Genomic DNA, 14085 nt, shown 5'->3' with positions numbered 1-14085 from the left:
TTCTTGTGCAACTGGTTTTTTGAGATGTTTAAATAAATAAAATATGTGTGCAACAAAATAACAAGTATTCAAGCTTCAATACACAAGAACAAACACTATAGATGATTGTGGTAAATGGTGGGAAATGGTATTTCTGTTTTTATTTTATTTTTTAATTCTAATTACATCAGTGGTGAAACATAAATCATATGTTGATGCACAGTTATTATTTACTTGTCTGACACGTTTAGACTGTGTTAGTCTTTTATCTCTGTGCTTGAGGTCGAAATGCTCTAATATCTGTGAGTTTTGTTTTAGGTCTTCAAATATAACTTTACCTCGCATATAGAAGCTATCCTTATCTGCACTCTACCCTAACCTGAACTGATCTAAAATATAAATATATGTGCATATAAACTAAAATAGAGAAAAACATGCTCAGGGACAGTTTGGTACAGAGCCCTTCTGGTGACATTCAGAACGGAAAGTTTCTAATTTGTGGCCACCAAATAGTATTCGTTTTCAACATTTTGCCAAAATGTGGGAATGATTTAGCTAAATCGTCGGAACGAATACTATTTGGTGGGACATTTGTGGCCAAAAATGAGAAACTTTCCACATCTAATGTCACCGTAGGGCTCCATCATTTGGGGTTCTATGACATGCAATATGTTGTTGGAGAGCTATACATTTTCACAAACGTTCATTGCAATTCTTCTAATGCCACTTTAGGGGTCCAATCACAGTTGGTGTACAAACTTATTATATATTTTTGCTCAATGTTTAGTCCACGTTTAACAAAAAACTCCTACAGTGTAAATTTGAATACTGCATAAAGGTATATATCTTTGATCAAATGAGAAAGACACTTTTTTTTCCAAAATTCATTGGGAATAAGATAAGATAAGATATTCCTTTATTGTCCCACATGGGGAAATATCACTGATGCAACGCCGGTAGATACATGTGTTATATGTGAATATGGTACAATTCCCAATGAACGCTAACAAAATCATTAGCATTAGCTTTTTTTGTAAGTGGTTTTCTGATTATTCTTTTACATGAGAATCAATAGTTCTCAGATCCTCAGTCAATACCAGTTTAAACATATTGGTACCAATCTGACGATCACTACAGATCGCGGCCAAATGTCAGAACTGTGTATCTTGAGTATGTTTCACGAGATACGCTTGGATCTATTCAGCAGGAGCTATCCTGGGGGACCTTTGTGTTGTTTCCACTCTCCCGAGAAACGTAGAAATGGCTCCCTTTGAGATTTTTTTTTATTTTTTTCCCCCCCTGCCCTAAACAAAGCAGAATAAAACCCATTTTCTCCACTTTCCACAGGCAATTACACAGATAACGATGGGAGAATTTCAGCCTGAAATTGTGCTAAAAAGAGCAGAGCGACTCTGCTTTTGTAGTGGTTTTGTCTGATTTACAAAGCGCTGGGAAGCCGAAAAAGAGCTATAAGCCTGTCTCAATGTAAAGTGGGAGGCTATTATATGCATTTTAAGTCCCCGCCTTTGCATTTAAGTGTAAGATTTATACCTTACACGCTTATGTTAGGGGAGGGATATAGTCAATTTGAAACGTACATTTTTGGAAGTTTTTGTGATTCTTTGAACAAACTTTGCCTGGTTATTTTTGCATAATATTGTCCTCTAAACTATGAGGTTCTATTTGACAATTGGGGTGAACTTGAGTTATTCGTATTATATTATATTCTTGCACCTGAATATCTTCTTTGTACTTTTGGGGAATTTTTAGGTTTGTATGAGTGTGATTCTGATGCCAAACAGAGAAGAAGTTATATTCTGTTGACCTTTTTTATCAGCTTTTTTGTGGATGGCCAATAAAACCTTTGCCATTTTGCCATCCTTTTTGATCCCTAACAATGAGAAAAATCAATTTCCTCATTCCATTTTGCTTTATGAGTGGTCAGAACTTTAAATCTCAATGACTCAGAACAAAACACATAGAACCCTGGATGTACCGGAAGAAATTAGACGGTAAAACAAATTGAATTCTGAACAGAAAGTGTAATTTCTTATTCAGTCTACATCAAATGATTATTATGTAGACACAATTATAACTGAACCATTGACACTAACTTTAGATCTCCTGCACCATGTGACTAAATGTGTTCGATGACGTCGTTATGGCAGTTTATCTTTGTCATTAAATTCATCTAAAACTGACAATACATCTTAAAAACAAAACTTTTTCTTCTTCTTTGGTGTTTTATGACAGTTGGTAACCTAGTGTTACATTACCACCGCCTTCTGTTGTTGTACGTCTTCTGTAGTTGTACGTCTTCTGTAGTTGTACGTCTTCTATAGTTGTACGTCTTCTGTAGTTGTACGTCTTCTGTAGTTGTACGTCTTCTGTAGTTGTACGTCTTCTGTAGTTGTACGTCTTCTGTTGTTGTGCGTCTTCTGTAGTTGTACGTCTTCTGTAGTTGTACGTCTTCTGTAGTTGTACGTCTTCTGTAGTTGTACGTCTTCTGTAGTTGTACGTCTTCTGTAGTTGTACGTCTTCTGTAGTTGTGCGTCTTCTGTAGTTGTACGTCTTCTGTAGTTGTACGTCTTCTGTAGTTGTGCGTCTTCTGTAGTTGTACGTCTTCTGTAGTTGTACGTCTTCTGTAGTTGTGCGTCTTCTGTAGTTGTACGTCTTCTGTAGTTGTACGTCTTCTGTAGTTGTGCGTCTTCTGTAGTTGTACGTCTTCTGTAGTTGTACGTCTTCTGTAGTTGTACGTCTTCTGTAGTTGTGCGTCTTCTGTAGTTGTACGTCTTCTGTAGTTGTGCATCTTCTGTAGTTGTACGTCTTCTGTAGTTGTACGTCTTCTGTAGTTGTACATCTTCTGTAGTTGTACGTCTTCTGTAGTTGTGCGTCTTCTGTAGTTGTACGTCTTCTGTAGTTGTACGTCTTCTCTAGTTGTACGTCTTCTGTAGTTGTACGTCTTCTGTAGTTGTACGTCTTCTGTAGTTGTACGTCTTCTGTAGTTGTACGTCTTCTGTAGTTGTACGCCTTCTGTAGTTGTACGTCTTCTGTAGTTGTACGTCTTCTGTAGTTGTGCGTCTTCTGTAATTGTACGTCTTCTGTAGTTGTGCGTCTTCTGTAGTTGTACGTCTTCTGTAGTTGTACGTCTTCTGTAGTTGTACGTCTTCTGTAGTTGTACGTCTTCAGAGTATGTGTTTTACAATATACCGTAAAAAAAGAGAAAGAGAAAAATAAGGACAGAAAGAGAGAGCGAAAAAGAGATAGAAAGAAAGAGAGAGACTTTCTGCCCCTTAAAAACGAATCCGATTCATTATTAGCGACCCAAACCTGGCCCTTAAAGCTCTTAGGTTGCATAGATCGTACCCTAGCAACAGGTTTGATTGACAGCTAGTTTTGGACCCGTTGTCTACGACCTACGACCAATCAGGACCTCTCTCCTGATTGGCTCTGTGGTCGCCATGAAACGTGCGCTCAGGTTTCAGAAGACAGAACATTATCACAAAAGGTTCTATATGTTTTTTTTTTTCTTTTTCCTATTTCCCAACTTTTAAGAATTGTATAATGCAAAAATGCATTTTTTAGAACTTGTATTTTATTGTTCTACTGAAAAATATCTGTGTCGTGATTTAGATAATTGTCAAAGTCAAAACATCAGATACTTGTATTATTCATTATTTTTCCATTTTCCACTGAAACCCATTCATTTATAATATATTCCTCCTAAATATAAGCTAATTGGACAAAGAAACTGACGTACAAACATCTCTCGTCTGCGAGAAATAGTCCCGTCTTGTACACAAACAAATGATTAATGCGCAGCCCGGAATGAAAAGCCTTCTGCTTGGTTTAGACAAAACAATCATTCGGTTTCCTCACATTTGTTTGGCATTGCAGTGGAGCTGGGAGCGTGAGCAGCTAAGGGAGCCCGTTGAGGGACAGTTGGTTGCTAGCAGAAACACAACTGACAGTCTATTTTATTCAGTCAGTGTTAAAACGCACAATCTAAGGCTGTTATTGTGATGCTACCGTAATGGGTTTATTTATAAGGGTCGTCAACATTGGCGTCGCTTAAATGTTTTAACCTGCCCCGAAAACCCTTCAGCTATTATTGTATATTCGATTGGCAGGAGAATGAGTAGTAAATTATAAACGTGATTTAAAAAAAAAAAAAAAAAAGAAGAAATATGCAAGGTTCAAAGGCACCAGAGAACATTTTTGCAGTTCTGTGTGATGATATGGATCGTCAAAGTAACACAGGAGCCAAGTTATGAAACAAAGCTGTACCATGTATTTAAGTATTAAAATTAGCACTGCAGTGAACTATTTATGTACTTTTTCATATCCTTTCATTATGTCACAACATATTTTTGGACCTTAAAGATGCACAAATCATGGAACAAAGTGAAGGGATTATTGACATCAAAAGAAGCAATACCATTTTTAAAAGTTTTTTTTTTTTCAGGCATATCATCATCATCAAAAAAAAGAATATATAAATAATTATGAATCATATTTGGCGTTTTAAGTTTAAACATAAAATATTCTAATTTGAATGTGTATTTCTTTGATATTTTCAATCATTTAATTAATTTCACAAATCAGCTGGTGATTTGTCTGCGATCGTCCATGTGAATACAAATTTTTTGTACGTGTACATTTAACCGTGTGATATCAGCGCAGCTCCTTCTTTCATGTAAAGCCTCCACATGTAATGGAAAAGAAGAGCCGTGATTGGTCAAAACGGAAGATTAATGCCTCAGTTTTCTTTGGTTAATCTCAATCTCAATTTTCTTTTTTTTTTTCACAGTAGTAATTATTATAGCTCATTCTAATTTACTTTATCACAACCAAACCTAACAACATCATAGCTAATATACATATTTTTTCTATTCTATTTTTTATTAGAACATAGAACAACAAAACAGAAGATTGAAAAAAAAAATACATTTTAAAAAATAGCTAGTATCAAGAGTAGTGATGTGCAATACCACAGATTTCTGATTCGAAGAAATAATATGGCAAATATTCCGATAACGATCCAACAAGATACCAATAAATTTGATGTTGACAATGTATAACAAAAATATAAACAAAACGTGTTAAAATAAATGTCTCTATACCTCTGGCAGTATCAATAGCGTCAATATTTGGTATCGATCTACCCATCATTAATCAATTGGTCGACTTCTCATGGATTTATCAGAGGAAAAGCTTTCATTTGGAGCTCGGTCTGAACAGATGAGGACGTCAAACGTCAAGGAGAATAAGATTGACACAGCGTTTTAGCTTTGGTTGTAAGTATATAAGTCATTTGTGTCTGCATTTTTTGAATGAGTGTTAAAAGAGACATATCACTATGTGCCTCGCTGTTGTCATTGTTTGTGCAAATCATGTGCAATCCATGTGCCGTCGTGACACATATTCATGTGCGATTACTGTCGTGATCACATGCAATGGTATTTATGTATTTATTTATTTGTCTATGGGAGTTTTTGTTTATAGGAGATCTTCTACTGAAAGTGTTTTTCAGACTTCCTATAAGTGATCTGTTCTTTTCTTCTGTATCTGCCTCTGTATCTACCTGCGTTGCACCAATGAAATTCCCCCATGTGGGACAATAAAGGATTATCTTATCTTATCTTAAATAGAAAATAGATAGTTGTTTCCAGGTGTTTCCTCTCTTTTCGTTGGCCGCAGGCCTCCGTGTAAAATTGTCTTTATTACACGTTTAAACGCCTGCTACTGGGCTCTTTGTAATTCAGAGGCAGCTGTACGAGCGCCAGACTACGAGACTGAAGCAGCTGGAGCTGACAGGGAGTGACTAGGCTACAGGGCCACTGCCAGCCATTTGGGGGCCCTAAGCAAAATGCTCAGAGGTGCACCCATGCCCCCAACCCACTTAAAATGTGTAAAAAGTATGTAGGGGTTTGATGTCTGTCATACAACCATAAGGTGACTATTTCTGAAGTTATTTATTTTCATCAGTTTCATTTTGTAAATATTGCATAAATAACAATCTAAGTGGGATCTGGGGGCTCTCAACTCTGTATTTTAGTGCATTTATATGCAATAGTAGAAAAAGCTTCAGTTGTAGTCATCTGAACTCAGTTAGAAAAAATATATTATTATTATATATATATATATATATATAATATATTTTTTCTAACTGAGTCCAGATGACTACAACTGAAGCTTTTTCTACTATGGAACACGCCTGGACGAATGAGGGATTACACCGGCATTTAGATGCAATATTATTAGCAACTCCCTGCTCAGTTTATTATGAGGGCCCCCCCACAGTCCCTAAATGCCCCTGCTCCGCCCCTGCTCCAGTGTCACCCAAAGGCCTTCTCCTGCTCTTTTGTAGAAGATATTGAGACACTACAGCCTGAAAACTATCACACTTTCTGTTGCATTTATAAAAACATAATTTAGACATTTGTAAGAAGTTGAACTCCTCTGGCTTGGCGCACACTGCACTCTGGGCTACGCAGTTTGCCGTGCCAGCCGATGCATCGCACATCTTGTTTCATTCTACCAGTTTTTCACGGTTTCTAATTGAACATGAGGCCAATTTTCATCATCCAAAACCGTTTTGCTCCTTGTGGTTCGTAGAATACGTATGCAGATCAAAACTGTTCCCAGCTGTGCCCCTGAGCTGCCTGCGTCTGTTTAAACTGTGGAGCTGCACATGCGCCTCGCAAATCTGGAGACGGAGATGGGCCACACTCAAGACCTAGATCTTTTTGAATTGATTAAGAACTAAAAACAGAGTAGGCCTACTGTAGCCCCCCCAACAGTGCAGCTGCTGCACAAATTGCCTATTCTGTCATTCAATCCAAACTGCCTGGTCAGATTGGTGGTCCTCGGAGCACTCGATGACCGACGCACTGCATGTTGTGTGGCACGAACGAAAAGCAGAAGAAAATTGGGCTAAAAATGTGTCTTAAACGAGAGAAATAGCTGTTTAATTGATAGCTTTTTACCACCCAGTACAAAAAGAATGTGATGTCACTGAGAATGGTCTGTATAATGTACTTGCTCTGGCCAAAACGCCAACAGTTGTAGTCTAAAACATATCTATTTAGCTTCATTTATGTGTAACTCTGCTCTGTACAAACTTGCTTTCATGGCGCTGATGGAATGTCTCTACCAGTGAGCTAATTCAGCGCCTCAACCCGTTCTGACAGTGCAAGGACATCATGCCATCCCATTACACCCCACTTAGAGATAGGCTTTATTTTATTTTTTACTGCAGCCCGCATATTCTCAAGGACAGAAGCAGGGAGAAATTAAAAGTCCGTCAATAAATCATGTTCTTCCCCAAAAAAACACTTAAGGCTGTGTTTGATCTGTTTGGCTGGCGGTTTGGTCCGGCCCCGCGGGTTTGCCCAGACTTCTGATGTGGCTTACATAACACGCCGCAATACCCTTTGGGCCACTTTCAAAAGTACATCGTCGCCCTCAATAAGAAAGAGCAGTCGTTTCAAGATTGCTTGTCCAAATTTGGAGAGAAAAACAGGTATTCTAGAGTCACTTTATTGATCTTTGGGTGTGGAGTGACGGTACGGACATTTTAGCTTTATTTGTGAACAGTGACAACAGCCTGAAATGTAGGTACAGACTGAAAAGAAATGAAAGCACAATTAGAGATTCTTTTGCCAATTTTAAATCAAATGACTGGCCATGATGACTGGAAGAAGTCTATGTTTTGTGACCAATAAAAATCGGTTTCTATTTTGGCCCAAACCCAATATCTCACATGTGCGTGGCTTTTCTCCAACAGTCCAACTTCACAAGAAAACTGTAGCTGACACTATTTGTCAGTATTTTCAAACACTTATTTTCACGGGAGTTTTTATTTCATTATTATTTTATTTCTCGCCAAGTTGGTTCAGGCATCATTGTAGTTGTTTGTTATTTATTTGTTTATTTATTTAATTTGATATTTACCGGTGTAAGTCATCATGTGACCACGGGCGTAGCCCCAGAAGTATAAATAGAGACCGGGAGAGAGAGATAGAGGGAGAGAAGCCGTGAAACAGAACGGTAAAAGAAAAGACTGGCTAGAGAAAGAAAAAGACAAGCGTCTGCCAGAAAACCACTTAACTACCAATGGTCACATGTTGGCGAACACGGTAAATATGCTTATGTTTGTTTCTTATACTGTTTTGTAATTTGTTATTGCTGATGCATTTTCTGTTTTAGTTTTAGTTTTCACGGTGTCATGGTGTCATGGTGTCAAAGTTTAAAATCTACAATTAAACCTGACTGGACACACAAACATCAGTATGGAGCGTGATGTCCTTTTTTAGACTGAGAAAACCACGGTAGTTACAAAAACCCTGGGCTAGGTACGATTTACTTTTTATAAGTAGTGTTCATTTTTATTCATATTTTTTTTACAGGAGCACTTTCCGGGTTGATGTTTCACCCACAGGAGTTGGAGTTTCCCCACAATTTGAGCCACACAAACATAACACTATTAAAGCAGTAACGTGTTCAGAACTGTCTATGTATTTCTAATGGAATTGAAGTGAAGCTACAAAAAAAAATGAGAAAAAAAATACTAAAGGCACAGTATGCAACTTTTTGACAGTGGAAAGTCACCTACAAAATTCCATGGAAATAGAAATACTTATACTTCTGAACATTCTCCATAGAGATAGATCGGATTTATGCCATAATGTAGAATATTTTAGCTAAAAGAACCGCATTTCTATGGAAACAAGCAATACGAGTCGGGTTTGTGGCGATGCAAGCCCACTCACAGTAAGGACACAGCTTTTTATTAAATGTTTAGTGCAACAAAGCCATAAAAAAGCAATACAATAAAATTGGTTTTCCTCATCGTTACAATACTTTAAATTCAATTAAATCTGTTATTTTTAATAAAACATTTCAATCAATATCAAACCATTCCCCACACTATTCATGGGCTTCAGCTTCAACATTTTGATGACTTTTTCCCCCAACGCAAAATTGCTATGGCCTAATTCTTCATCATCCTGAAACCCATTTACGCTTGACTCTCTTTTACACTTTTCCTGAGCCTCATAACAAACATCCACAATAACATTTGCCGCTTACAATTACCTCTGCATTCCATCAAACCCAAGCGCGCTGCCAAACCCATCCGCCTGTTCACACTTAAGCAGCTCCTAACCACTGCTGTTATTTCAAGTTGATTTGCTGCAGCAGGAAGTCAAAGGTGCCGCTATCAGAAGATTGTCATCACAGTGTCGCGAGTTGTCAAGCGCATCTGAAGTGACTATTTTCTTGACAGGTTGAGAAACAAGTAAAGAGTCGGGAGGATAGAGGTGTAACGCAGAGGAGGACTGTTCTTTTTTTTAAATGTGTTAACTTATCGCTGTATCCTCTGCAATTAAACTGGCCGTTTTTTTTTTTTTTTTTTTGTGTGTTTATTGTATTGTAATATTCAACTTAATGAGCTCCTCTATTTAAACTGTGAAATGGAATCCGTAAAGGTAATTTTTCACACACTTAATGGATTTATTTTGGTAACTTTCAGTGAAACCGACAAAGACGTAAAGTAAACTACAGTTTATGGTGAAAAAATGGAACTGGAAAAGGTTTGCTATACGGATGAATGTATTTGAAATGTTATTTTTGAAACGTACGGGTAAAAAAGGATGCCAACATAATGAGCTAGTAACACAGTGATTATACGGACAAAATGTTAATTATTCTTTTTATTCAAAAAATATATATACAACTATAATAATGTTTCAATCGTAGCAGCCCTATACACAAATACAGGAAATGTCACAGTAAAGCTAGGGTTCTTCACCAAACAGATATTTACTGTGCTTTTATTTTCACACAGCTTGTCTCAGGAGCATTTTTGTTTTCCTTTTACATATAATTATTCATCAAAATAAATCTGCAGCTCTGTGAAAGAGTTGGGCTGAGATACTAAAAAGGAATCTAGATATCATAATTAAATCACACTTTTTAAGAAAAGTCTTGCAAATGCATGTTATTCCAAGAATATATAATCATTTATTATGTAAAAAAAAACTAAACATTGTAATCTGTGCAAATTAATCTTAATGCACCAAGACTTGGCCTATTCTAAAACTTTTATTCTTACATAACAGAGCCTCCAGCATGTTTAGGGACCACTTTCCTCCAAGAAAAACTGTTCAAAGTGTACATTAAAAGGCTTTTCTTATTTGAATGGATCAGAGTTACCGTGCTCTCCGCCGACCTTACACTCCTAATGGCATTTTTTAGGCACAAGATTAGAATGGCAAAGGAATAGTTATTTATTCATTCACCTTCTCCGCTTGTTCCCGTTAGGGGATCCAGTGAGGAATAATTATACACCTTTAAAAGAAATAGGCTTTGTCGTTTTCAACAACATTAAAATAGATTTCTAGTTAATTCCAAGTAAAATGGGTTAATATTTATGTAATCTTAAGTCTCATGCATACACCTATATATATATATGTATATTCGATAATAACTTTCAAAGGCAGTTCTGAATAGACTTAAGGCCGGCAAAGTCAATAAGGTTAAATGTGAGAGAAAAATCTGAGCGCAAAGACTGCAGAGCCAAAATCTGTGAGCTAATAAAGTTAGTGTATCTTGCATCAACTGTTTTCTGAGAGAGAAAGGCGTGTTCAGTACGATCAGAGCATTGCCCTTTAGATGCTTATCAAACCTTATCAAAGAAATATATTTTGCATAGAAAGCTGGCAATAGACTAAGAGGATGCAGCCTTCTGTTTACTGTGACCTGCAACTTCTCCAATCGTAAACATGAGGAACTTCATTTATCTTTTTTGTCCCTTTTGTTAAAAAAAAAAGGTTTCAAACTAGATTAATATAGTTTGAGGGAGTTTTGTGTTCTTGATGTAATTAATTTACAGAAAAATGGCTGAGAATGCTACAGTTTAACTTAACAATAGTTTAACAATAGTTTTACAAGAGGTGAGTAATTATAAAGTAAAGTTATGATTACCCTTTTCTCCTCTTCCTGTGTCTGTTTCCTGTCCCTCTGTGTCCAGCGCCCCTCCTGCCACTGACATTCGGCCTGATTGGCTGTTGCAGTAGCCGTGATGTATAGTGCTTAAGATATCAAAGATCCTTTCACAGTCGCACTGACACTCGAGGATTGCTTTGGCTCAACGAGGATCCCAAGTCGGGCCTTACCTTTGAGGTCCAAGTTCCTTGCCCCGTTGGAGTGCTGCGTGACGGTGCGTGAGTCGATCTTTAGCGTGTGCGCGTTGTTAGCGTCCCGGGACACCACCACGTTGTGCCACTGGTTGTCGTTCAGAGGCTTGTCCGAGTTACCCTTCATCAGAGACGGGCCGTTCCCGAGGTCGAAGACGTAGTGGACGTAACTGAGGAGAAAGAGGGAGAATTTAGACTTTTTGGAATGTATTAGTGATCAAAATGTAAGAACCAGCAGATTATTTGGTATGTATTTCAGTATTTAGGGCTTATAGGCAGTCAGAGAATATGCACATTTATTTAGTACACGGGTGTCTTTTTTCACCAAGGGCCGCATTTTGAAACTTAAACGGGGCAGAGGGCCACAAACAGCTTGACAATGTTGAATATGTTGAATGACAAAGTGAATCATTTGACATTTTGCATTTGACGTCATTGCGATGAGCCTCCACACCTTTAATTAAACTTAGAACATTAATATTAGGTTTGTATAACATCAATGTGCCTGAATTTTCCCAATTTCACAGTAAAAATTACTACTTTTTGTTGTTTGGGCCGACATAGCAGGAAGCTGGAGGGCCAACAAAAATTGGTTTGAGGGCCGCATTTGGCCCCCGGGCCCTAGTTTGGACATGCCTGATTTAGTATGATGGGTATGTAACAATATCCAAATTTCTTGGCACACTATTATCAGATATTCATTTTACGGTGCCATATTAAGAAAATATTGCCGAAATTATACTTTTAAAGTGGCTAGACAAGCCTTTAGTACAAATCATTACTGTCATGTTCAAACAAATTTAGATACAAACCGGCTTAATAACAGTTATTCATGAGGTTGTCGGCACTGAAATGAAGCAAAGGATCATGGTCTATATCAGGGCTATTCAATTGGCATCCCACCAAGCGATATGGTCCAGCCCGTCATAACAAAATGACATTCCAATGAAGCTGGCAAGCACGTCATCTCTGGCCCATCGTGTCTGGCAGGGGAGACGCCACATGATAAATGGTCTGGCCCATCATGGTAAAATGGGCCATGGGCAGATCCTGTGGCCTAGTCCTGATCAAGATGTGGTTTGGGCCTGATGTGATCCAAATATAGACCAACGCTAGGTTTAGTCTCGGTTCAGGACCAGGTCTGGTTCTCGATCTGCTATTATGGGAACTGCTCTGATTAAAATGGTTATTGAGCAACACTGTGTTTGCTTTAGTCCAGTTTTATGTGTGACATGTTTATTTATTTCAGTAAAACAGTAGATTTCTGTTGAATAGTACCACTGCGTGTTGAATTGAAGTATTGTGACAAACCACAATATTAATAGGATGCTTTGATTATTCTTTCATCCCTGTATAAACACAACATAAAAAAAGCACTTTCAAAACTAACATTACAAGGCTGGAAGAAACTGAAGCAATGAAAGCTAGTTATCACCTCTGATTAATTCTCTCCTCTCAAGGAATGTGCACACTTATAATTATGGACTCAAATGATCCATAGTATCCATTACTCTATTTCAAATGAATAGATGGAATTACATAAGCTTCATATCCACCCACTGCTCCTGACATGTGGCCTACTCTGAAAGATGGATGGGTCAAATGCAGAGGACAAGTTTCCCTTCAAAGACAAGAAAGTCTACAAACAAAACAAAGTACTTTATGCATCTAATTACCTGCTATAAATACTCGGCTCTCCTTCGCGGAACTTTCTAAGCCTCTCTTCACAAAACCCCGCTCCTCCTTCTTACCCGCTCTCCGACAGACTGTGCACGCTAATCATCGAGGAGCACTTTAGACCTCTGAGTGCGAGTTGGCATCAAAACATACTGATGACAAGTCGCAGTCAAAAAGCCCTCCAGCTCCGGCTCTGTCATGTCGAGTGATTGAGCAATACGCTGCAATGTATTTCCAATACTTGAGTTTTGTTACCAAATTTCACAAAACTCTCAACAATGTGCTGGAGTTAAAGTTACATTTATAGCATTTAGAGTTCTATTTGTCACACTATTGAGTGAGATTTGGCCTTTTGTGTCTCACGTTGAAAGGTCTTAATGACACAGAGAATGTTCATGTTTTTAAGAGCAGGCTTTTTAGCTTAGTTTAGTTTAGTATATGTATTTAATCTATGTATGTATGCATGTATGTATGTATGTGAGGTTTATTATTTTAAATTTGTATTATTGTTTTATTACATTTTCCCCTAGTTTCTAATACTATTTTCTCTTCTAGGTCAAGGTCTGTGGCTGGTTCTATGCTCATGGTGTCAATGCCTCTCCCGATGGTGCTTTCTCAACTGGTTCCAAATCTTGAGGCTAATTTGGACATTCTGATAATTTGTTTATTTTTTCAGACCAGAGTTTGTTCCTGTGACGTGTCTAGTCAGCTGAGTTACACAGATTTTGATGCTTTATTCCTACTGGTAGAAGCAGGGCGACAGCAGCATCTGCAACTGAAAAACAGAAACATGCCCATGGGACTACGGAATAAACTGGGAAAATGGGGCCTTTTCATCCTCTCAAACTGGGAATACTCTCCTGGGGGATCCCGATGCGTTCCCAGGCCAGGCAAGAGACACAGTCCCCCACAGCATCGTCCCACTAGCCCAGAACACCGCTCCAGGGAGGCGCCCAGGAGGCATCCGGAACAGATCCCCGAGCCAATTCAGCCTGCTCGTCCCGATTGGAAGAGCAGCAGCTCTATTCTGAGCTCCCCCCGTGTGACTGAGCTCCTCACCCTATCTCTAAGGGAGCACCCAGCCACCCGGCGGAGGAAGCTCATTTCGACCGCTTGTTCCCTCAATCTTGTCCTTTGGGTCATTCTCCCAAAGCTCATGACCATAAGTGAGGGCAGGAACGTAGAGTGACCGGTAAATCGAGAGCTTTGTCTTTGTCCCTTTGTCCTT

General features: G+C 38.3%; 1 protein-coding gene across 4 annotated transcripts in view; it reads right to left on the bottom strand.

Moving 5' to 3' along the window:
* Positions 1-14085, bottom strand: part of nrxn2b (neurexin 2b) — a 1099331-nt gene that overhangs the window by 487439 nt on the left and 597807 nt on the right. For all 4 annotated transcript variants that reach the window (XM_072459234.1, XM_072459237.1, XM_072459236.1 and 1 more), the window contains one exon: positions 11160-11350. In XM_072459234.1, coding sequence (XP_072315335.1) covers positions 11160-11350 — 191 coding nt within the window. The remainder of the gene's footprint in view (positions 1-11159; positions 11351-14085) is intronic.

This window comes from Eucyclogobius newberryi, unplaced genomic scaffold, assembly GCF_026437365.1.
Source record: "Eucyclogobius newberryi isolate DKJ021-1_F unplaced genomic scaffold, fEucNew1.0.hap1 SCAF_22, whole genome shotgun sequence".
Classification (NCBI taxonomy): Eukaryota; Metazoa; Chordata; class Actinopteri; order Gobiiformes; family Gobiidae; genus Eucyclogobius; species Eucyclogobius newberryi.
Note: the sequence above shows the minus strand (reverse complement) of the source record. Positions and strands in the feature narration are given on the sequence as shown.